At 45.3% G+C, this 25,636-nt stretch overlaps 1 protein-coding gene across 2 annotated transcripts in view; it reads left to right on the forward strand.

Moving 5' to 3' along the window:
• The window catches only part of BAALC (BAALC binder of MAP3K1 and KLF4), an 88,968-nt gene extending 70,398 nt beyond the window's left edge, over positions 1-18,570 (forward strand). The window contains exons 2-3 of one of the 2 annotated variants that reach the window (XM_004275322.3): positions 2,659-2,825; positions 16,250-18,570. In XM_004275322.3, coding sequence (XP_004275370.1) covers positions 2,659-2,825; positions 16,250-16,360 — 278 coding nt within the window. In that variant the 3' untranslated portion in view covers positions 16,361-18,570. The remainder of the gene's footprint in view (positions 1-2,658; positions 2,826-16,249) is intronic. The other variant, XM_033438156.2, reaches the window with a different exon arrangement.
• The last annotated feature ends 7,066 nt before the right edge of the window (positions 18,571-25,636 follow it).

Genomic DNA, 25,636 nt, shown 5'->3' on the forward strand with positions numbered 1-25,636 from the left:
AGCTTCTCTATTGAGTTTTTAAACTTCATTTCAACAGTTAAAACTATTATTTCAGGGGCTTCCCTGGTGGCGCAGTGGTTAAGAATCCGCCTGCCGATGCAGGGGACACGGGTTCAATCCCTGGTCCAGGAAGATCCCACATGCTGCGGAGCAACTAAGCCCGTGCGCCACAACTACTGAGCCTGTGCTCTAGAGCCCGCGAGCCACAACTACTGAAGCCTGCGCACCTAGAGCCCGTGCTCTGCAACAAGAGAAGCCACCGCAATGAAGCCCACACACCACAATGAAGAGTAGCCCCCACTCCCCGCAGCTAGAGAAAGCCCACGCGCAGCAACGAAGACCCAACACAGCCAAAAATAAATAAATTTTTAAAAAGCCGAAACTATTATTCCAAATATTTCTAATTGAACCTTTTTGGTCACTCTTGTCCTCATATTATCTTCCCTTACTTTTCTGAGCAGATTAAATACACTTATTTAAAATTCTGTGCTACATCCTGTATTAATTCCATTTCCTTTGAGGTCTCCATTATAGAGTCTGTTGTCTCTCTTTTTTGGTGTTGACCTTCTCCAACTGTTTGTATATTCTTATTTTTGTACTAATTTCTGTCACTGAAATTTCCTGTTACAACATCAGCTACATCTCTTTAAGAAGCCAGCTTGGAAGGCAAGGATGGAAACAACTATTGGCTTACTCTACTGGTACTGTTTTCAGATAGCAAGCCTTCTTGGCATGACTTTTCTCTTTTTCTCAGGTGTCACTAGCCCCTGAGAGCACTGCCCTTCTCTCTGAGCCAAGGCCCTCTCTGTGCTGTTTCTACTCAACTATACTTCTGACACCAAATGTGTGGGGTTTTATCCCCCAAATCAACCAATTCTCCAACTCTCCAGACACCAACTGGGTGTCCTACTACTCAATTCAATTCTGACACTAACTGTCTGGGGTTAGCATAGACCCACAGGTTAAGGGCCCAGTCCCCCAAGACTGCCTCTCCCCCACTTCAGACACCAGTTGCAAGTCCCAGGCTGCCACCTGTACTTCTGACCAGCTGGCTATAAATCAGGGTTCTCATACCCCCTCCTCAGGTTCAGTAATATGCTAGAATGACTCACAGAACTCAGGAACACTTTACTTATGTATACCAGATTATTGTAAAAGATATTATAAATGAAACAAATGAACAGCCAGATAAAGAGGTACAAGAACTCCAAAAGAGTTCCAAGTGCAGGAGCTTCTGACAAGCTTCTGACTTTGTGGAGTTGGCGTGTGCCACCCTCCCAGCACATATATGCTTTCACCAACCTGGAAGCTCCCCCAAACGTTGTCACTTAGGGATTTTTATGGAGGTTTCATCATGAGGCATCATCAATTACTAACTCAATCTCCAGCCCCTCTCCCCTCCCCAGAGGTTAGAAGGTGGGGCTGAAAGTTCCAAGCTCCTAATCAAGGTTAGGTCTTCCTGGCAACCAGCCCCCATCTGAAGCTATCTAGGGGCCACCAGGAGCTGCCTTGTTATAACAAATAGGGCTCCTCTGTGTCCTATCACTCATGGAATTCCAAGGAATTTGGGAGCTCTGTGTCATGAAGTGCGAGCAAATACCAAATGTTGTAACAAAAGATGCTGCTATCACCCCTGTTAACTCAGGAAATGGCAAGAGTTTTAGGAACTCTATGCCAGGAACTGGGGACAAAGACCAAATATATATTTCTTTTTATATCACAATGTCTTACCCTCACAGACTGCTCCGTCATTGCCATCTGGCCTCAGCTGGTGGAGGAATAGAATGACTGACCTACCTGGCTGCCCTTGGCCTCCCTGTGGCCATGACAGAGCCTCTGCTGGCTTCTCGTCTCCCACTTGGCACTCGCCCTCACGCTCCCTGGACTGCATTTTATCTTTTCAATCAGATACTCTTTATCCATGAATTTCTCTCTGTAGTCCTCCTCTTGCTTGTTTTTTTTTTTTTGGCCATGCCACGTGGCTTGTGGGATCTCAGTTCCTTGACCAGACCAGGGGTTGAACCCATGCCCTTGGCATTGTAAATGCAGAGTCCTAACCACTGGACTGCCAGGGAATTCCCTCCTCTTGCTTTTCAATTAGGCTATATTTAAACTTCATTCTATCATTTCTTGGCATTTCATGGAAGGAACACATGCTCAGTCCAATACCTTGAGGTGGAATTATGTAAAAAACGATATATAAACTTCAAACCAGTAACCCACTTCTAGGAATTTATCCTAAGGAAGTAATTAAGAATAAAGCTTTAACCCCAAGGAATTTCATCATAGTAACATTTGATATGAAAAAGTGAAAACAGATATCCAATTAGAGGGGTTTAGTTAAATGTGACACATCCATACAATGACAGAGTAAGTATGTGAAAAATAATATGGCAGAGTATTTAAGGGTATAGAAAAATGTCATTGATGTATTATTAAGTAGAAATTTCAGGTTACAAAATTATTTTAAAGTCTCATTTTTGTAAAAAAAAAAAAACCACACATGTTCTTATAGAAAATGGTAGCTCTGCATGGTGGGATTTCTGCTTGACTTTTTTTTCTTGTTTTTGGCTGTCTTTTTTTCCACACTCTTGGAGATTGTTTTCAGTAACTGCTATGTGCAAGACTCTAGTCGCATCCTCTGCTTCCCTCCCCCAGGTGGGCTGGAAGATGGCATGTCCTCCAACAGTGTGCCCCGATCGACAGCCCCAAGTGGAATATCCAACCCAGAGAAGAAGATGAGCTGTGGGACCCAGTGCCCAAATCCCCAGGGCCTCAGCTCAGGCCCCCTGACCCAGAAACAGAATGGCCTCCGGACCACAGAGGTAGGTCGCAGCCACAGAACAGACTTGGGACCGGAGACAGGGGGAGAAGGTTGCTTCAGGGCAGAGCCAAGCTGAGACAGCACCCAGGGAAGGAGCAGTGACAGCTCACCTTGCCAAAGGAAATTCTCCACCCACCCGTGTGAAAATTGTTGCAAAGAAAATAGCAAGGCTCCCCCTCCCACCCCCTGCCTCAAGGGTTGCTGTGTTTTGTTGAATCAGCGGAAATGGGTCCTTGATATTAGCGCTCTAAAGGAAGTGTGTGTTTGTTTAAATACAGCTTTGTTCAAGGACCTCCTTTGCTGTCGCAGCTCTCAGCATCTTGATAGTGAGGTCTGTACTGGCTACGGGAACTAGTCTCAGGCCAGGCAGTCGGCCATCGCAGGGGCTGGCAGGGAAGAAGACCAGCGTGGTGGGAGACAAGCCTGGTGTTCTACCTCACACCCTCCAACCAGGTGGGCAGTGGGAGGGTCTGCAAGGGGGGTTCTTGTTGCAGAATGTGGTGACAGCATCACCCCACACTGTTGCTGTTGGAGATGAGGCAGGGCTGCGGAGTCCCTGGACCTACCTGGCATCCTGTCTGATTCTTTTCTCTCCTGCTGCCCCGACCGCTCCTTAGCAGACCAACGCAGCCGTCTGCCATTCCTCCCTCATCTTCCCCATCCCCTCTAGCTCCCACCTTCAAAGTCCACTACTTACCCAATACTCCAAATCCATTTTTCCCCTCTCCCCTGTCAAAACTTACTGGTCCTGTCCCTCAGGCCAGCGCCGTCTGTTTTCTGAGGATCCAACTGGGTTATCTAACGATGGAATTCTTGCCCACATCAGTGAGTTCCCTTTCTAATCTTTGGTCAGAAAACCTGTTGCAAATCCAATTAAGTAAGTAGCTTTGCAGGAATCACTCCGTCTCCCACAGTCTCAGGTTCTTTATCCACACAATGGAAATAGTACCAAGATGAGAGAACAGATGGGCCTGTTCTTTGTGAACTGAGAGGTGCTGTGAGAAAGGCAGTAAGGCACCCAGCACCACAGGCCAATTAAAGGAAACACTGATGGTGGCTCTTCAGACATGTAGAAGGTCATGGGTGGGGGGTAGATCTGAGGGCAGCAGTGGCCTTCCTGGTGTCCTGTATTGCCTGCTTTGTCTGTGTATAAGCTGGCCTTCTAGAGGCCCCAGCATCATCACCATCTCCCAAGGCAGTCTGGGCCCCACAGAACTATGCTCAGAAGCTTGGTCATTGCTCTAGGGCAGGCCCTGACTTTTGTACCCTAACCTCCTCCCCACACTGTGCCCTCACCTTTTGAGCCAAGATGTTCCATGAATGGGAGGAAGTGGCTTTGCCTGTCACATGCTTGCTTTCCAACCTCACTTCCATCATCCATCACTTTCAAGTTGTGTTCTGCAATTTACAAAGTGCTTTTAGTTCTACTGGCTCATTGAATCCTCCCAAGAGCATGTAAAGTAAGCGTCATCCCATTTCAGAGACAAGGAAACTGAGATGCACTTGATTGATGACATGAATAGGTCATATAAGTGCTAGAGATGGGTGTTGGTAACTTTAAATTGAAACAGGTGACTATTAGAAAAGTGGAGCGTAGAGATCTTAAAGTACTTTTTTGTCAAAGAATAATGTATCAGTCAGCTAATGCCACAATAATGCTGCATGACAAAGCAAATCAACATTCAGTGGCTTAAAACAACCATCTTTTTCTCCTCACAATCAGCCACAATTTGAATGGCTAGGCCTGACTTCAGGCTCCAGGCTCCAGGTCTAGCTCAGTCTGTTCTGTGTATTTTATTTTGTGAATCAGGCTAAAAGAGCAGCAGCTCTCTGAGGTATATTATCATGGCTATGGCAGAAACCCAAGAGGGCAAACGCATTTCATGTCTCTGCTCACACCATACCATCTAACCTCCTATTGGCCAAACCCAACATCAGTAGGACAAGGCAGTGTACTCTGTCCCCCGTAGAGAGACAGCAAAGGATTAGGGGCAATAGTGCAATCTACCACATATAACATATATATAGAAAAATGTACAAGTCTGTCATAAGTGCAATGAATTTTAATAAGGTGACACACCCGTGTAACCATCTTCCATATGGAGACACAGAACAGTATCACTACTCCAAAAATCCCCTGTGTGCCCCTCACCACGGTGACTGGGATATGCCAGTCACTGTCCACACCCCAACAATATAACCACTGTTCTGACATCTAGCATCATAGACCACTTTTGTTTATTTTTGACTTTTATAGATGGCATCATACAGTATTTGCTCTTTTGTGTCCGGCTTCTTTTGTTCAACATTATGCTAGTGAGAATCATCTATGTTGTTGTGAGTTGCAAAAATTTCCTCATTTTCATTGCTATGTATATTTCATTAAATGAATATACCACAATTTAACCCTTCTACTTGAAGGACATTTGGGTTGTTTCCAGTTTGGGGCTATTGTGAACAATATAGCTGTTAACTTTCTTGTACGCTTAGGTGGACATTCACTTCTCTGGGGTATATAGATATACCCAGGAGTAGAATTCCTGGCTCATAGGATGGGGATATATTTGACTTTAATAGATACTGACACAGTTTTCCAAAGTGGTTATACCACTTTACATGCTGACTGGCAGCAGATAAGTTCCAGTTACGGACCATAAGAACTTAAGGCCAGTAAGTCGTGCTTAGTCCTGTCTTTCTTAGGCCCGCGAGAGCAGCCTTCTAGGTGCCGCCTGGGGTGCTGAGCACTTCCTTGTGTTATCTCACTTGATCCTCACAGTGTGATATTGTGTGTCTCCAGTTCACAGACAAGAATGGAGACTCAGGCGGCTCGGGAAAGCTCTCCGCACACCACACAGGCGTGCACTCTGGGAGCTTGCGTGGTAGTTAAAATGGGGCCGGGTGGAGCCAGCCCGCCTCGGACTCCAGCCACAGTGAAAACTGTGTCGCAGGGGAGTGAGGACCACGCACCTCACCAACACAGCACCAGGGGGCAGATGCCACACACTGATAAGCTGGTCACCAAACCAAATGTGAAATTTTGTTTTCACGATTCAGTGAACAATGCTGTGTTGTAAGTATTTCCAAAATAAGATCAGGGAGCGGATAGCTTCAGTTTTAAGCATTCAGACAATTGCTGAAATGCATCAGGGGTCTTCCTGTCCTGAGACCTCACCAGCCACCAGGCATCCTGACTTCCTCAAAGGCAAAGGTTTCTATTTAAGGTGTCAGCTTACAAGACAAGTCAACCTCTGATTGAAGCTTCTGTCAGCAGAGCTATCTCGTACCAACACAGATCTCAGCTGCCTAGAATCTGCCTAAGGAAAATAATTTTCTTCCTATTCCGTCCAGGGCCTTTGACATACTGTCTCTTCCTAGCTTGTTTCATACTCCAGGCTAGAGGTTCCTGCGTTTTCTGTGCCTGGCTCAGGCAGTGTCTGGCTCACCTCTTCTGGTCCGCCTTTGCTCCCCCCAGGATGAACTATTAGCACCTCACCGCGTTCCCCTGGACATCATCGGGCCACCGGCTGATGGTTCTTGGGCACTTTTTTAAAAGCTTTCCTTCTCCAGAAGAACCCGTTCATAAAGCATGCATCCTCAGGCACGTGTCTACACAGTGTTCCCGTTCCGGTTTTTTTTTTTTTTTTTTTTTTTTTTGCTGTATGCGGGTCTCTCACCGTTGTGGCCTCTCCCGTTGCGGAGCACAGGCTCTGGACGCGCAGGCTCAGCGGCCATGGCTCACGGGCCCAGCCGGTCCGCGGCATGTGGGATCCTCCCGGACCGGGTCATAAACCCGTGTTCCCTGCATCGGCAGGCGGACTCTCAACCACTGCGCCACCAGGGAAGCCCCCGTTCAGATTTATAGACCAAGTTTGTCCAGTCACTGGGCCTGGAAGATTTCCTCATCAGGTCCTATAAGCACTCTTCGGATTCCTTCATCTAATGTTCGTCCACTGAGTGCCATCTGGGTGCCAGGCACTGTTCTGACGCCAAGGATCCAAGAGGGGAACAGGCACACATGCCCTTTGCTCTGAAGCAGTTGCCAATTTCTTTTTTCTTTTTTGATGTTCTAGAAAGGCACGATTTAATAAAATAGAGTCCTTGGTCTCAAGGAGTTCACAGTCTAGTAGAAGAGACATAGCAGTGAATACACTATTATAACACAGTGTGGTAAGTGCTATTATACAGGGGGTCATGTGATGCTGAGGGAGCCCCCAGGAGGGGCACCTCTTGTGTGCTCAGTACAGCGCCTGGCACTTAGCAGGGGAGCAACAAAAGCCTGTCAAGGGATTGAATGAATAAACCCAACCTGGATGTCAGAGAAAGCTTTCTGGGGGAAGAGAAGCCATATCTGAGAGCAGGAGAAGGAAGGGGGAGGGCTAGCCAGGTGAAAGTGGTGGACTAGGGTTGGGACGAAGGGGCACGTGAGATAGCAGCGGAATGTGCCTTGAACTCTCCCAGGTTCTGGAACATGTGCCCAGCTCAGGATATTGTGCATAGTAGGTGCTCAGTGAAACCACGGGGACCCTGTAGGGTCTTCTATTCAGGCCTCTGTTGTGCAACTTCAGGAAGCAGCTTCTACCACTCCCTTGCACTGTGTGCACAGGGCAGTCACAGCCTGCAATGCAGGTGCTGCCTTTGGAGTTGAGCAATGCGGTGCTACTTCCTCGGAATCCAGATGTCTCTGTCTGTCCTTTTTGATGCTGTCTGTCATCTGGTTCCACCGTGCTTAGTCTCCCTGTTTTCTGCAGTACACACCCTTTGCTCCTGCAAAGCCAGTGTGTCTTCTCAGTACACACCCTTTGCTCCTGCAAAGCCAGCAGCTGGCAATTTTAATGGCGCTGAGCCTGGGGAGGCAGATAATACAGAATAAATGAAGACAGATTTGAAATGGTGCTGCGAAGGAAAGAGAAGGCCCCTGGAAGGGGATAGCAACTACTCGATTTAACACAGATGTGGTCCACAGTTCAGAGCACTTTCCAAAGGGCCACGAGGGGCAGCTGGCTTTGCTGATGCCTGGGAGCAGCTGGGAGCAGCAGCGTTCGGAGCCCTTCTCCACTCTGTCTCATCAAACAAACCACATCTTCTTTCAGTTCCCTCTGGCCCCTGTCTCATGCCCAGCGTTAATAGGTGCTAACTGGCAGAAAGATTGTGGCAAAAATGATGTCTCACAAATTGGGACTGTCTCAGTGGGGCGCTCTTTCTCTAGTAAACCTTGATTTGCTCCAGTCACTTGGGACCTTTCTGACTGTGCAGCATCTGATAAATCATCGACTGTCTCCTCCCCCAGCCTTCCCTGAGCTCAACAAACAAGCAAGGGGAAGCTCTGTAGCTGCTTGTTCTCTCCTGCTAATTAATTACTCAGGAACTCTGGGCTGCCTCCAGACATTTACTCTCCAAGGTGAATGTGCCGTTTCTTCAGGCTTAGGACTCTTGTATTTCTCCTCCAGAGGTATAGCCTCAAGTATTCAGCTAAGGTAGAAAAGTGGATGGTGGATGTAGCTCGGGGCAGACAAAGCTCTGAGTCTGTGGCTGGCCTCCCAGTGAGCCTTCACGTCTTCAGAGGTTGCATCTCTTTTAGTTGCTTTATTATTCTTGGCAAAGTGGCCGGACCTTGCCAAAGAAATTAGCTGATGCCTGGAGTGATTCGCAGCTAAGTAGCCTCATCCTTCTGTGCTTCCTGCCCACCCCTCCCCCGCCCCCCCCTCCAGTGTCTGACTGTCAGCAAGGCTTGGTGCGGTCCAGGAAAGGTAGGTGAAGCCTCAGAGACGTGGATGTGACCAAAGAGGGAGGCCTAATCCAGAAAGGAGGATGGGACCAGCCCAGAATTTCTCCTGGTTGGTGGTAATACGAGATCCGTGAGGAGAGTTTGGAAAGTAAATATGAGTCTCTCCTAGAGAAACAAAAACATGACATTAAAAGGAGAGCGAAAAAAAGAAACCATTGAGGACAACCAGAGAGGGAAACCTCTTAGAAGGACACTTTGGTGCATATTCTAGTTTAAGCCTGGGAAAAGGAAGCAACGTAGCAGCATAGGGATATGTGTGTGTGTGTGTGTGTGTGTGTGTGTGTGTGTGTGTGTGTGGTGATTTGCACAATGCATCTATATATCAGCTGTTACCTTATGTAGAAGAAGAATTGCAAAACTCAGTATTCACCTGAGGGTCTGCAGAAAAACCAATTCGATTAGAAGACTCTCAGGGCAGAGACCTTCTTCTTCTTTGTATTCTTCCCTTGCCCCCTGAGCCTGCTTCAGGGGTATACACCTAGTATGTACTCGCTGATTGTTGCTTGAATGAGGTCGGCCTAGGACTTCATTAAGATTAGAAAAATTGGGACTTCCCTGGTGGTCCAGTGGCTAAGAATCCACCTGCGGGTTCGATCCCTGGTCAGGGAACTAAGATTCCACATGCCCCAGGGCAACTAAGCCCACACGCCACAACTACTGAGCTCGCACCTCAACTAGAGTGCCCGAGTGCCACAAACTATTGAGCCCATGCACCCTGGAGCCCGGGCGCCACAACTAGAGAGAAGCCCGCGCGCTGCAGCGAAGAGCCCATGTGTCACAGCGAAAGATCCTACAGGCCTCAATGAAGACTCCCGCGTGCCACAACTAAGACTGGACGCAGCCAAAAAAAAAAGGATTAGAAAAATTTCCCACGGCTCCACTCCCCACTCACCCCCTTCCCACGTCCAGCCTCCCACCATCTTTAGTTCAACTCAGTACCTCTGTTGACATTGGCCTCAAGCAAATTGCTTTAGTCTGAGTGACTTCAGTTGCCTCCTCGGGAAAAGTGAACACAGCTACATTCCTGGCCGTGTCTCAGGGATGGTGCAAGGAACAATCAATCACGAGCATGATTGAAATCCTAGGAAAGTTCTAGAATGTTTAGGCAGGGCAATGCAGACAGGTTCTGTTCCCCAGGATTTTTTTTCTCTTTCTTTCTGAAGATGAATCTTCACACACATGTTTTTCATCAAATTATTTGTCAGAGGTCTATTATGTGATGAGCACTAAGTTAGATGCTGAGAACACTGTGGTGAATGCAACAGACTGTGTCCCTCCCTCCTTGAAGTTTTAATCTGATGAAGATGTATAAATAAGTAAACAAGCAAATAAATATATAATCCAAAGTCTGGTTAAAGGCCAAGAAGAAAGTACAGAATACCGGGAGAGAGAATAAGGAGGCCCCGTACTGTGCCTGCTTAGAAAATCCCTGCAACTCTCCCTAGGAAATGACTGGCCGTGATTACCTCTGGGGAAAACACAGCGTGGCCAGAGCATGGGAACAAGTGTTACTTCTCACTGTGCTTTTTCTCTACTCTTTGGATTTCTTTTACCATAATTATGTATCATTTCTATAATTAAAAAATACTAGTTATGCAGAAAATTGGTGTCTGATAAATCATGAACTCAGTAAGCCTCTTTTCTTCATTGTCTAAAAGGAACTGTGAAAAGGTTGGTGCAGCCCTGTGTTAGGTATATTTGTGCAGTCAAATTAAAGCAGAGAACATCGCTCTTTCCATTTGGGAGAAAATGAGAAAAGGTGAGCTGACTTAGCTGCCCTCTTGGGTCCGGCCCTCCTTCCACGAGAATGAGCTGGGTCATTGACTTCTAAACCCCAAGAGAAACACGTCCACCTGCCAGGAAGTTATCACAGTCAATCTGGTTACCTTTGAGAAATGGCAGCTAATAAATGACTTTTAATTAAAGAGGCAGTATCAAGAGGACTAAAATCTATGATTCTAAACCTGCGGAAGTTAAAATGAGGCAAGGGAAGAATAGAGAAGCTGTAAAACCAGGTGAGAAACAAGAGTGTGGCCCATTAACAAAAATCAATGGTGAGAAAACAAAACAAGAATTTTAGAAGTGAAATTAGCAGACAGCTGCAAAAAGAAAAGGTACCAAATAGGCTTCTCTCAGCATTGAGTTGGGAAGTGTAAGATTTTTTTTTAAGCCAGTAATTGCAATAGGGACACGTTTTCTTTTCCTGTCATTGAATAAAGAGGGTTGGCTGTTAAATTAAAAGGTTTGGCTGGCTAAAAACCACATCAGAGGGGAAAATATCTATGTCATACAAAATGTCATAGTCCCAGAGGTACAAAGGGTGTAATTGTTCCGTGTATCTATATAGCTCTTTCTCAGAGGAGGGCAAAGCAACTTCTTTCTTGGAACTTTTAGAGAAACTATCTGGCATTGTGGTTCTCTTTCTCATTCATCTTTGTCCCTGTCATTTGGGCTTCAAATCTGAGGTTTCCAAGCTGTGACTAGATTTCAGCAACTACCAACCTCCTAGATAATCATGCTGCTTTAAAAAGGGTGGGCGCCTCTCTGAGGTCTCAGACTCGGAAGTTTCTCTTTTATAAAACACTTTCAAGTCAGTGCATTGTTGTTCTGATTGTTCAATTTGCCAAATAAATACAGTGTAATTATTTGAAAGTGGATTTGTTTATGGCTTGGAACCTTCTGTGCCCATCATTAGAATACAGAACTCCAGTTTGTTCTTTATCCAAATGTGGATCTTGTAGAGTTATTACTATTATTGGTATTTAGAAGTAGTCGTAGCAATAGTCATGATTTCAGTAGAACAAGCAAGTTTTTGATTTAAATTTGGTATGTTTGACTGACGTTATTTTGCGAACAGAATTAATGTCAAAAGCTATATAATTGGGGCAACTAACTGTCCTGGTTTGCAGGGGCCTGAGGTGGTTCCTGGAATGTGGGACTTCCCGTTTGAAAATGGGACAGTCTTGGGCAAGCCAGAAGAAGTTGATCACCCTATTAATGCTAAGTGACATGCTTAATTTTCTCCCCCCCCCCCCGCAAAAACAAACAAACAAAAAAACCCACTAAGAAGTAGGCATTATCCCCGCTTTTGGATAAGGAAACTGAGATTCAGAGGTTAAAGCAATGTCTCATGCAGCTAACTAATGGCAAAGCCTCGTGCCAAATCCGGGTCTGCCTGGCCTCGAAGCTTGTCCTCTGAACATCTCCATTGTCAGGCTTTTGCTACACAGATTTAAGAGATTGCCCCACTATTCTTGAGAGGCAAACCATTCATATTCTGTGGCTCTTCTGGGAATGACTATTTTGTAGCCTCTGATTCTTAAACAGGCTGAAAAATTAAGAATCATCCAACTATTGAATGTTTGCTTGAATTCTTAAGTTTATGAAGGCAGACTGAAACTTAGAGCAGAGCACTTTCTGTGTAGAATCTTTAATAACTTTTTGTGAAATCTTGCCAATAACTCTAAAGAAAAGCGGTTATGCAGTTCAGAAAGTTTACATTTCCATTCTGGAAAGCTCTCTTACTGCCCACTGGTTTGAGGGGAATGCTGCCCTCAACTTGGCTCATTTCAAATAAGGCCTCTGTGTCTCTATTCCATGTCCCAGTCCTCAAAGCTTTTATGCAATAACGCCCGAAATGGAAATCAGGTGGAATTAGCCTCATAATTGCCACCGTTTTCTTTCGGAAACAAAATTGGTCGTGGGACTTTGTGAGTTCTCTGCTTTTAGGAGGAAATAAACCCATAAAAGTCACTGCTAGGCCCTAGTGCCGGTTCAGGCCTGGAGGAGCTGAGCATTAAGACTAAGTCCTTAGACAGCATTGACTTCTGATTTTTTTTTTTTTTCAGTACGCGGGCCTCTCACTGTTGTGGCCTCTCCCATTGCGGAGCACAGGCTCCGGACGCGCAGGCTCAGCGGCCATGGCTCACAGGCCCAGCCGCTCCGCAGCATGTGGGATCTTCCCAGACCAGGGCACGAACCCATGTCCCCTGCATCGGCAGGCGGACTCTCAACCACTGCGCCACCAGGGAAGCCCTGGTTTTGTTTTTAGTGGCTTCACTACCTTCCATCTGGTCATCTTTAATATTTTGTCCCTTTTTCTAGCCAATCAGCTATATTAAGTCAAATACTAGAAACTGTATTTCCCTAAATCTTTTTGCACCTAGAAAAGAGCTTCTGCCTCAAATGTAATGATACAGATAATAACTAATGTCCTTTGATATGCAAAGCCAACTTTATACCTAATTGTGCATCATGGGCTGCTCAGGACTATATGGCATTTTCTAAAATGGACTTAAAACAAATGGGATAAGTATGTGTTGTAGGGTGATAAGTGGAGGAAAATATGGAATTAAATTTTAGAGAAACTGGAATTAAAAAAATATCGCTGTTTCTGCTGTTCAGTAGAAAAGATTTTATAGAGGAGGTGGGCTTTCAGAAGCAATGGAATGTAAAATTTTTGAGAGATTTGGTGTTCCAGACATGGTATGTGGACTGGGAAACAGGATAGTTTAAAATAATAGGCCTTGTGTGTTTTCACTGGAAGGCAGAGGCAGATTTACCATGAAGCTAGTGACGCTCAAGCCTCAGAGCTCCATTTAATTTTACATTTGAAATCTGACCTTCTCTTAAAAAGAGTCCCTAGGGCTTCCCTGGTGGCGCAGTGGTTGAGAGTCCGCCTGCCGATGCAGGGGACACGGGTTCGTGGCCCGGTCCAGGAAGATCCCGCATGCCGCGGGGCGGCTGGGCCCGTGAGCCATGGCCGCTGAGCCTGCACGTCCGGAGCCTGTGCTCCGCAACGGGAGAGGCCACAACAGTGAGAGGCCCGCAAAAAAAAAAGAAATGCATGGTGTTTATTCGTTTATTCATCCATTTATTCAACCTAAGTTAAATGGAGGGCCTCTTGGGTCTCAGACTGTGCTAGGTAGGCACTGGGAACTTGAAGAGGAAAGCAATGAAATCCTATCTCATGAAATCAATGGATAAGGCTAAAGTTGCGTATAGTCAAAATGATCCTTAAACATCCCTCAAATTACCCATAGAGTATTATCTCAGGTCAGGATCCCTGGAAGCAGAGCCTGAGATGAGGATTCTTGTGCAAGTAAGTGAGTGAAAGCATAGTCTCAGGTGAAAGAAACCCTTAAGGTAGTGGGAAACAGGGTAGGGCAGAGTTCAGCAAATATGTGAGCTCAACTGAACAGCTGTAGTGTAGCCTCAGCCTGATCCCAAAGGGAACTCCAGAGCACGAATGGCATCATAGATTTATACCCCCTTGAGGCAAAAGGACCCGCTTTTACATTCCCAATAGTCAGGCATTGGCTTTAGGCTGTCTCTGGAAATTAGGGTATAACCTCTTTGGTATTTCTGGATGAGGTGACTCTGATCAGACGAGGGCAAGTCTCAAAAGAAGGGTGCAGCTCTGAGTGATTAGCGGCCAAAACACAAAGCAGCTGAGGGTTGGATGCACCAGCCAAGTAAACGGAATCTGAAAGGGACATCAGCAGCAGCTACTACACAGGATACATGTGCCCTGTTAAAAACCTGCATATCATTTGCTAATAAATACAACAGCGCAATTTATTTATTTTTCTCCAGTGGTGTGATAGACCACCATTTCTTGGGATGCACTGCAGATGAAGTATTGATACTTGGCTTATGTGCAGGGACCATGTTGTATGAAAAATCTGCATCTGTCAACACTAGACTCATATCCAGAATGGGGAGATGCTCACGCTGTGGGAGATGCTCCCACAGATCTGAGACTGACTGTTTTCCAGGAAGCTGACTCTGAGATGTCATTATATGAGATGTTCTTTGGGAAGTGCCCTGTCAGCACTGCGGGAGGGAGGGCTGGAAGCAGGAGCGGGCAGAGGGAGAAGTGGAGCCACAATGCAGGTCCGCCCACAGCCGCGGCTGACCCCACCCCAAGGGAAGCTCTGAAGCTAAATGGCAGGTCAGAGCTGTCCTGCTTTGGGTCAGATGGCCAGGCGTTTATACCCCTGCACTGGGCCACCTAGGAAGGGAAGGCCCTGGGTGAGGGGTTTTTCTGCAGCTGAGGCCGCCCTGAAGGGACAGCTGGAGGCTATTTGCCTGCTGCACTCCCTGCAGCTGGGCAGAGGGCCTTCCTGGAGTGGGGTTGGGGGCACACATCTCTGTCCATCCTCGACGGAGACAACTCATGAGGCCAGTCTCGGGCTCACTCCGAGCACATATCACTGAATGGAACGGGCACAGGATGACACCCCAGTGGTCCAGCCGTCTTCTCTTGAGGGGGAATGGGAGGATTGTGCACAAATGCTTGAAGAACCTGCAATTTAGTCAGTACTTTAGTATTTAATATAGATTCTGGACTTTCCTCACTTATAAGTGGATAATCTACAGATTTAGAGAACAAACTAGCGATTACCAGTGGGGAGAGGTAAGGAGGGAGGGGCAATATAAGGTTGGGGGAAAAAAGGGTTATTATGGGATTACATGAAATCATGTATGTGAAACTTCTGAAAATTGCAAGGCACCATGGAATTTAAAGAATCTTTCATTCAATAAAAAAATTGAAAAAAGAAATGGATAATATATCCTCCTTTTTACTTATTATACTTGTCAAGTCTTTTTTTCCCCTCATTTTTAGTTAATGACAGGCATTGTGCTAAGTACCTTACATTCATTACCTTAGGTAATCCTTATAATACCATTATGCGTTAGGTACTATTATTATCCTCCATCTTATGGATGAGGAAACTCATCTAAGGGTTAGAGAGGTTAGAAAAAACTTGCCCACAGTGAAATTATATAGTCAGTGTTCAAACCAAAGTCTGACTCCAAAGCTCAAACCCTTAGCTGCTCTACCAAAGCCAGCTGTGAAACCTCTCACATTGCCCTTTTTTTAAATAGATTTTTATTGGAGTATAATTGCTTCACAATACTGTGTTAGTTTCTGTTGCACAACAAAGCGAACCAACCGTATGCGTACACATGTCCCCATGTACCCTCCCTCTTGAGCCTCCCTGCCACTCCTCTAGGCGGTCACAAAGCATCGAGCTGATCTCCCTGTGCTATGCTGCTACTTCCCACTAGCTATCTATTTTACATTCCATAGTGTATATATGTCGATGCTACTCTCACTTCACCCCAGCTTCGCCCTCCCACCCCATGTCCTCAAGTCCATTTTCTATGTTTACCTCTTTATTCCTGATAAAGAAGATGTGGCACATATATACAATGGAATATTACTCAGCCATAAAAAGAAACGAAATTGAGTTATTTGTAGTGAGGTGGATGGACCTAGAGTCTGTCATACGGAGTTAAGTATGTCAGAAAGAGAAAAACAGATACCGTATGCTAACACATATATATGGAATCACATTGCCCTTTGATGGACCTTTGCCAATTCATTCATCCATTCATTCAACGGTGCTTTACCAAGCATTTCTATGCCAAGCTCTGCTCTAGGTTGGTATTAGAGATTCAACAGAGCAGCCTATGAAAAGGAGTATATGTGCATGTGTCCTTGTGGGTCGTTCTTCCTGCATCTGTGTGTGTGTGTGTGTGTGTGTGTAACAACTTCAAGAGATTAATGCAAATGTCAGGACCTTTGGATATTTCCTAGTAACTCAATTCACTGTGTTTAAACTTTTTAACAGGCTAAAAGAGACACTAAGCGGACGTCTGGAAAAGAAGTCACCATTAATGTCGCAGACAGCATCCGACAGGTGGACAGAAGTCGAAGAATCACAAAGAACTGCGTCAACTAGCAGAGTGTTCAGCCAGTTGAAGGGCAGAGGGACTTCTTTGGTGCCCTTCACATCCTGGACCCCATCACGGAACCTTGAAGACGTGGGTAGCCCTTGCTGTGTGGGAACGCTGCTGAGTGCCTTGGGAGACTGTCTTAGCCTGTTGGGACGTTCTCAGCCTCCTATTTATCACGTAAATGCATTGGCAGAGTACTCCCATAGGGTAATAAACTGCAAATGTATGTTCAGTTTGCCCCTTGCAACTGCTGTAGTGTGGTCTGATGGAAAAGTGGCGAGCAAAAGCACGGGCCAGTTTAGGAAACAGAAAAGTAGAAGGGGTAGGTTCCTGGCTGAAAGAGGCACAGTCAGTTCTGAGCTCTCCTGGCCATGGTCGTGCGCACTGTTTCAGGCAAGCTTATTCTTTCATTCTTCCTTTTTGAAATACCACCATCTCAAAGCTTTCCGTGTTCACTTAAGCGTTGGCTTTCACCCAACTCTAAACCCACAGGTATGAGGAATCAAGAAACAGGAAAACTCTCTGTTACCCTTGTTTCCTTAGCTCAGGATGAGGTGGATTCAGATCCAATTTTACACAAACTAACCCCACCAACACCCATGGTATGTCCCAGGGAGGGCCTCTGTGATACAGTCACACCCATTTCTCTCTCATCTGCTTTCTGCATCCCTCCGGGCCAGGGTCCACGTCAGCCTCTGAACCATAGTATCACGGTAGTGGTCACTTCGGAGCCCTCAGGGTTCAGCAGACATTGCATTTTTCCAGCTTTCCACTTCCCTTTGCTTGTGTTCTTGAGTGTTTTTTCTCTCCAATAAGGCCATTTGCAGTTGTTAATCAAAGACCAGGCTCACAAGAGGGAGAAAATCTGGAACATGTTGGCTTCCCTTTGGCCACTCTGCACAGCCCAGGACTGTGTCATTTGGTATCTGCAAAGGAATTGCTTTAAAAAGTCAGTAACTAGTTGGTGTGCGTTCACATGGACATTGGATCCACATGCACTGTGTTAGAAATCTGTAGCTGAGGCAGTAAAAAAAACAAAATTGGTAGGAATAAAATTTTCTAGCATTTCTTTAAACATGTTAAGGTGGAAATATTTTCCTCCGAAGTAATGGAGCGTGATTTTTAAAGGACTGTCAACATGCCTGGAATTAGGAAAGGTAGGACTAAAGTTGTACCGAATGATACCAATAAACTCCATGTTTAGCAGAAATAGGTAGTCTGATGGTGTGTATTTATCTATCATAGTCCGGAGAAGGTTAAAAATTCAGATACTTGGCCTCTTTACCTGCCAACTCTGTTATTCCTCAAACACAAGTGGGCAATGTCCGTCCCTTCCTTCCTTCCTTCCTTCCTTCCTTCCTTCCTTCCATGGATTGTATATTTATTCAGTAAACATTAAATGTCAACCCTGTGTCAGGCACCGTGCAGATGCTGAGAGATCTGGAGTCTGGCCAGTCACGGTTGTATATCCTGAATTTGACAGTGAACTTAATAACTAGGGGCCTGGCTTAGACGCTGGGGTATAGTGTATGGTGTGAATTGCTCTGCAGTGTAATCTTAATTTTATAGCCAGCATAGGTTTCTGTCCTAAACTCCAGATATGGGCATTCTCCTAATCACTGTCCAGGCCTTTACTGTGCACAAAACTACACTGTCCCAAACCTTTGTCATTTTGTGATTCTTTGAGAAAGGGCTTTTAGGGAACTTCATGTTCCGAAACTTTTAAATATAATAATAAAGCAAAACCTGTGACTTCCATGACCCCTGTGGTATGATTCAGCAGGAGCCACCCACTGCCAAAGTTTGGCATTGATCCTGCAAGTTCAAGGGCTTGCTGTCCCAGGGCACCTGCACTGTGTTTTTGTGCAGTGTTTCTTCACCAGTCACTAGCTAACCTCGTTCCTCTTTGCAACTTTGTTTTTGCATCACTTAACTGCAGCTCCTTGTTTGGAATTTATCAACTTGAGAGGGTGCCTCTGTCTTACATAGAAACAGTTTCTCACTTCTGGAGGAGAGGAGAATGAAGGGCATACATGATCTTCCCCTCTCCAGAACAATCTGGATTTCACCAAGACCAGAAGTTAAACCATGTTACTGGAAATTCATCTGGCAACTTCTTCATGTGTGTATGATACAGGAACTGATTCTTACCGTCCTATTAGCATAACACTTTCTATTGCAAAGTTTGTGTCAGTAAAGTCATCCATTTCAAACACATGGACAGTTACAGAGAATCTTTACTGGAATGTTAAATGTGTGTGTAGAGCTGGTTAGATTTTTTGTTTCTTTCAAACAAAGGGCTTTTAAGTTAAGTGATACCTGTGAATCCTCCAAAAAGCCTTGTGAAATAGGTAAGGGGAACACAATTAGCCCCCATTTACAGTTTAAAAAGTATGTATGGTCCACGCATCCAGTAAGGGCGGAGGAGGGATTCAAGTGAGGGAAGTTTGCTGGCACATCCAGTGCTTTTTCTACTGTACAATATGAGGCCTTTCCCAGCAGGAAGGTCTGGCGTGGCTGGGAGATTCATTTGGAGGGGAATTGCCACGGAGGTGAGATTAAGCTGGGCACAAATCTAAGAGGGTGACAACAGTGACAAGAGAGGGCTGGTGAGCTCCTGGGGCATTTGGGTTTGGCCAGGCTCCCTTCTCCCTCCAGAGAGGGTGACCCTGACCTGGTGTGAGAGGCATCTTTGGTGAAGGTCAGAAAGAGGAGAGACATTAGGATTCAGAGGAGATTGAAATTGAACCCCTCAGAAGAGCTGCTAAGAGATGGAAGCCAGGGCAGCCACTTCTGCCAACACCCGAGCCCTCTGGGTGCCCAGGTGAAGGGCTGGACCTCCTCATCCTTTCCCGGCTGTCACCCCACCCCAGTGATCCCATCCGACCCCCACCTCCCAGGCCACCTGAACACGCTGCTGCTTCCACTCCCTGTCTAAGCCCTGCTGTTTACGACCCTCACCAGCCCTGCTCACTGGCTGCCCCACATGCCACAGAAATGTATCCCATCCTTATTTGCTCCCCTACATAGGGTTCACAAAACTGTCAGCTCTGCTGAACCAGATGGCAGGCGTGCTTTGTTTGGCTGTTATGGTGTTAAAGCTTGAGAATGTCACAGAAAAGTCAGCTCTGGCAGAGACGCCTGGTTTAGAACTCCAGTATCCATTCTCCTCTTCCTCCTGCCCATTTAGAATAAAGATTATACTTTCTAGCTTCCTTTAAAGTTAGGAGTGGCTACATTATTAAGTTCTGGCCAATGAAATGAGTGATGCTTGGAAGATTCCAGGAAGTCTCCTTATAAAAGAATGATCAGGCCCTTTCTTCCCTTTTTTCCCTCCTGCTTCCTGGAATGAGGAGGTAATGGCTGGAGTCACAGCAGTCCCCAGGATCATGAGGTAACCTTGGGAATGGAAGACATGCCACGCTGAGCAACAAGTTAGAAGAAGCCCGGATCCCTGATTCCACTGAGTCTCCATGAGCCCAGGACCATACACCCCAGACCTCTTTTTGTGAGAGAGAAATATACTTCTACCTCATTTAAGCTGCTTTTTCAGGTCATTACTCACAGCCAAACCTAATTCGAATTAATATACAAACTTTATCTTCTTTTGAAAACTCGGAAGATCTTTCATCCTTGGGCCCTTGTCGTCACTCACATACAGTAAGCCAGAGCTGATAAGGTTGTGTTAGCTGAAGTTGGGGGTCTCCAGCTCATGAGGGCCCCCACCACTCACTGTGGCCGGCACACGGCAGCCTTCCCATTTGTTACCTGCTGGAGCCCTGAGACATTTGTGTTTGCAACCCCTGCTCCAAACTGTGTTCCCAATATATTGTTTTCATGTTCTTTTTAGGAGTCATCAAAATATAGAAGGTCCTTTTACCCCATTCCACATTCTGGAAAGTCAATCTCAGGAGAATTTTATGTGCAGGCAAACTACAAACATGATTTAATGGTTAACATTCTATATTCACTTCCCCTTTCACTTACTCCATACGTATTTACCAAGAAGTTTAATGTGTCAGAACGTGGGATATGGTGAGGAATAAAATAGACTTGTACCCTGCCCTCGTGGAGCTGCTGTTCTAGTGGAGAAAACAGACAATAACGACATAAGGAAAGAAATTATTACGATAATTTAAGGTGGTGATGAATGCTGAAAAATAATGTTAACAGGAGAATGGATTGGAGGGAGGCAGGAATGGAAGCAGGGACCATTTAGGAGGCCACTGCAGCAGCCCTGCGGAGAGATATAAAGAACAGAATAATGGTTGTGAAGATGGGTAGAAGTGGATGGATGCTGAGTACATTTTGGAAATAGAAACATTAAGATTTGCTCATGGTTGTAGGAAATGAAGAGAAGGGACAAACCAATGTGATTCCTAAGTTTTTTTTTTTTTTTTTTGATCAACAGGGTTCTTGGTAAGATAGTATAAGACGAAGTGAAAAAACTTGTTTAGGTTTTTTGACAGGGTGGGTGGCTCTCTCAGCTGGGCCATGTTTACCAGCCTGCCTTGCTGTAAGTTCCTAAACTACTTCAGCAATATTTAATTCTCCTTAAATTACTTCAAATTGTTCCTTAAAACCATCCCTGTTGGAAGACCATGAAAGCCAGCATCAGAAGGGATGTATACTTAATTCTCTTGGGAATATGGAACAGTGAAACGGTCCTGACATTATCAGACAATGGATCACCCAGATTGCAACCCAGCAGAGAGCTAAGTCTGGGCACGTATTGCCAGAGCGAGCGTTGCAGTTTTAATTTCTTAACTAGACCTTCTCCAGGTAGGACTTCATGTTAAAAGGAAAAGGGGTAAATAATATTGCCCTTTCTGATCCAAATAGCCATTTTCATAACATCGCCGTGTGCCAGGGAGGTGGCTGAATCTGTTCGCTTTTTAAATTTTATTATCCAGAGAAAGTTTCCCTCTGTTCTGATAGATAAATCAACCATGGGATGGCCTCTGAAACAAGGGGCTGCAGCCAGCCAGCCAGGAAAAGCAGAGAAGACAGGCTTCAGGTGCAGGAGACAAATCCTAACCTGGCATCTAACAGCTTTGTGCCCTGGGGCAAATGGTGGAGCCTCTCAGGGGAAATAGTAGCATCTTTCTGAGAGTGTGTTGTGAGGATTAAGTGAGATAACACATGTAGATAGCTTACTGTGCCACGTAATAATAATCACCGCCCTGTGCCAGGTACAGTGCTTGGTGTGTCACACACACGACTTGTAATCAATAAAGCTGTCCCGCCACATGAGCCTTGTTAGCCCCCCTTTACAGATAAAAGGAATGGAGACTAGAAGGTCAAAGGCTATGCAGCTACTAAACGGCAGAGCTGGGATGTGAACCTATGTCTGCCTGTCTGGGAAAACCCCTGCTCTGGCCACTGCGCCATGAGTAAGTACCTAGAATGTGTTAATCTTCTTCCTGTCATGATGGATGGCAAGTGACTTCACAGCTCTTTTTATAGCATTGGTGTCTCAGCACCACCAAGTTGTCCTTGTTAATGCCAGGATCAATGACAGCACCCTGGATACAAATCTGTGAAATTTCATCATTGTTTCTTTTAAACTTTTTTCTTAACAGCAGCAAAGGCAGGAGCCATCTTTTGGTTGTGCCACAATATTAAAATTCCTCTGAAGGTAATACTAGTAAATTTGGGGGTCTTTCTAAAACGTATTGCAAACCTAAGTATTATAGAGCTATCATAGTAATCGCTCCTTCCTCTTTGTTCTAGAATAGGAAGATGAAGGCCTGGGCTAGCTGGGTCCCCCAGGAGAAAGGGCAGCACTGTGTCTTATAGAAAGGGATGAAATGGAATAGAATTAGTTTCTAGTGGGAAAAAAAAATTTAGCAGGTGGAAAGAATGATGATTGCTTAGCACTGACGGTTTGCAATATGGCTGCACATTGGAATCACCTGGGAAGCTTTAACGACTATTCAGGCCTGTTCCCTCCCCCAGAGATTCTGATTTAATTGGTCTAGGGTGCAACCTGTATATTAAGACGTTTAAAACTCCCAAGAGGGTTCAAATGCGCATTTAGGATTTAGAACCAGTGCCTTAGCAGATCACAGACAGAATTAGTGTCTCCAAAACTCTCTGAGAGGGTCTTAAATCAGACTCCCTGGGTTTGGATCCTGGTTTCACCGCTTACTAGGTTTATGACCTTGGGTAAGTCATTTACGCTCTTCATGTTCCTGTTTGCCTGTTTATAAAATGAAGCTAAGAGTATCTCATGGTGTTACTGACCAGGGTTCTTGGCCTCCTTAAACAATAGAAATTGATAAGAGACCAGACAAGAAATTCAGGCAAGGCTTTACTGCTTCAGCAGGGTGGAGCCAGAACAAGTAACAGGTTCCCCTGCTTCCTCCCTGAAGTGTGTCGGGGAACGGGGGGGGGGGGGGGGGGGGGGGGGGGGGGGGGGGGGTAGGCCGGGGTGAGCTGGTCCCTTAAATGGGGTGAGGATGGGGGCTGATTGGTTGGTCGGCAGGAGGGGCAGCTTAGGTGGTCCGCCCACCCCCTCCTTGGTGGTGCTGTGTGCAGGGTGCATGCACAGTCCCCTGCTTTTGCTCCCAGCTCCTCAGAAGTGGTAGTCAAGTCTTTGGTCTTTTTGTATCTTGTTGTTCATAATTTGTCTCAACTGAGCATGCACGCAGTTATTTTTAGTCCTTTATAGTTTCTCTGTATTTTGTTGCTCCAGCAGATGTTTGTTCAGGTGCAAGCACTGCAGCAAATGGTCCCAGGTCCCATGTTTCAGGTCCCAGCCTGTCTCAGTGATAGCAGGAGGATTTAGTAAGGATGTATTGATACATGTAAAGCTCTTAGCACAGTGCCCAGCATATGAGGATAAACACAAGGTTGTTTATTATTGTTGAACTGTTATCCAGCCCTGAAAATTCCAGGACATGGGCAAGGCCTGATATATAAAATTCAGCTCTTAAAGGTAAATGTACCAGAGAGCTGACTCCTTACTTAAGTACTTTGTTTCTTCTCATGCACCACAAATGTACCTTTTTCCCAAGTAAGTACTTCTTTTTTATTTTTATTTTTGGCTGTGTTGGGTCTTCGTTTCTGTGCGAGGGCTTTCTTTAGTTGTGGTGAGCGGGGACCGCTCTTCATGGCGGTGCGCGGGCCTCTCGCTATCACGGCCTCTCTTGTTGCGGAGCACAGGCTCCAGACACGCAGGCTCAGTAGTTGTGGCTCACGGGCCTAGTTGCGCCGCGGCATGTGGGATCTTCCCCGACCAGGGCTCGAACCCGTGTCCCCTGCATTGGCAGGCAGATTCTCAAGCACTGCGCCACCAGGGAAGCCCAAGATAAGTACTTCTTATCCAATACAAAATGTACCTTGGGCATCATGAGATGAAGACAGCAACCGTCTTCAAGAAATCTTCCTAAGGAGCCTGTGCTTTACTCTGGGCAGAAGAACTGACCCAGGATAATGCAGAGGAAGAAAGCTTGCTTAGCTTTGGGTTCTGGAAACTTTATGCTGTCCCTTTAAACTTGTCTGAGCTTTCATTGGTAAGTTCTCCGGAGGGTAGTCGTCCCCAGATTGGTAACTAGCAAGTGAGACATGATTTTAGATATAAAGGAGTCCCGTGTGAGGAGTGGTACAGCCATGGATTTGGGGTTTCCACAGTTTTCCTTGGCACTAATAATGTCCAGCCGCTGGCATCAAATATGCGATGCTGTTCTCTAGGAAGACAGAATGCCCCATTCCAGCATATTGGACAAAGCTGGCAACACCCCTGCAGATCCTGTGCAGACCTGTTTGGTTCTGTCCTTAAGACATCCCAGCTTTCTCCCTGGCTGTCACAACCAGGAAAGATTCAACTAAATATGTATATTCAAATATATCACTTGAACGAGCACAGAAAATTAATCCTTTAAAAGAAAAGATCCTTCTAAAACAGCTTTGAGAACTCTAAAAGAAGAATAGGGACAGTTCACCTACTACTTCTTGAGCAAAATCAAGGCTAACTTTTTTTTTTGGAATTTTATTTTTTTATACAGCAAGTTCTTATTAGTTATCGATTTTATACATATTAGTGAATATATGTCAATCCCAATCTCCCAGTTCATCACACCACCACCACCACCACCACCACTGCTTTCCCCCCTTGGTGTCCATACATTTGTTCTCTACATCTGGGTCTCTATTTCTGCCCTGCAAACCGGTTCATCTGTACCATTTTTCTAGATTCCACATATATGTGTTAATATACATAGTTGTTTTTCTCTTTCTGACTTACTTCACTCTGTATGACAGTCTCTAGGTCCATCCACGTCTCTACAAATGGCCCAGTTTCGTTCCTTTTTATGGCTAATATTCCATTCTATATATGTACCAAATCTTTTTTATACATTTGTCTGTCGATGGGCATTTAGGTTGCTTCCACAACCTGGCTATTATAAATAGTGCTGCAATTAATATTGGGGTGCATGTGTCTTTTGGAATTATGGTTTTCTCTGGGTATATGCCCAGTAGTGGGATTGCTGGGTCATATGGTAATTCTATTTTTAGTTTTTTAAGGAACCTCCACACTGTTCTCCATAGCAGCTGTATCAATTTACATTCCCACCAACAGTGCAAGAGGGTTCCCTTTTCTCTACACCCTCTCCAGCATTTATTGTTTGTAGATTTTCTGATGATGCCCATTCTAACCGGTGTGAGGTGATACTTCATTGCAGTTTTGATTTGATTTTCTCTAATAATTAGTGATGTTGAGAAGCTTTTCATGTGCCTCTTGGCCATCTGTGTGTCTTCTTTGGAGAAATGTCTATTTAGATCTTCTGCCCATTTTTGGATTGGGTTGTTTGTTTTTTTAATATTGAGCTACATGGGCTGTTTATATATTTTGGAGATTAATCCTTTGTCCATTGATTCGTTTGCAAATATTTTCTCCCATTCTGAGGGTTGTCTTTTCATCTGGTTTATGGTTTCCTTTGCCGTGCAAAGGCTTCTAAGTTTCATTAGTTCCCATTTGTTTATTTTTGGTTTTATTTCCATTACTCTAGGAGGTGGGTCAAAAAAGATCTTGCTGTGGTTTATGTCAAATAGTGTTCTTCCTATGTTTTCCTCAAAGAGTTTTATAGTGTTTGGCGTTACATTTAGGTCTTTAATCCATTTTGAGTTTATTTTTGTGTATGGTGTTAGGGAATGTTCTAATTTCATTCTTTTACATGTAGCTGTCCAGTTTTCCCAGCACCACTTATTGAAGAGACTGTCTTTTCTCCATTGTATATCCTTGCCTCCTTTGTCATAGATTAGTTGACCATAGGTGC

Source organism: Orcinus orca, chromosome 17 (genome assembly GCF_937001465.1).
Source record: "Orcinus orca chromosome 17, mOrcOrc1.1, whole genome shotgun sequence".
Classification (NCBI taxonomy): Eukaryota; Metazoa; Chordata; class Mammalia; order Artiodactyla; family Delphinidae; genus Orcinus; species Orcinus orca.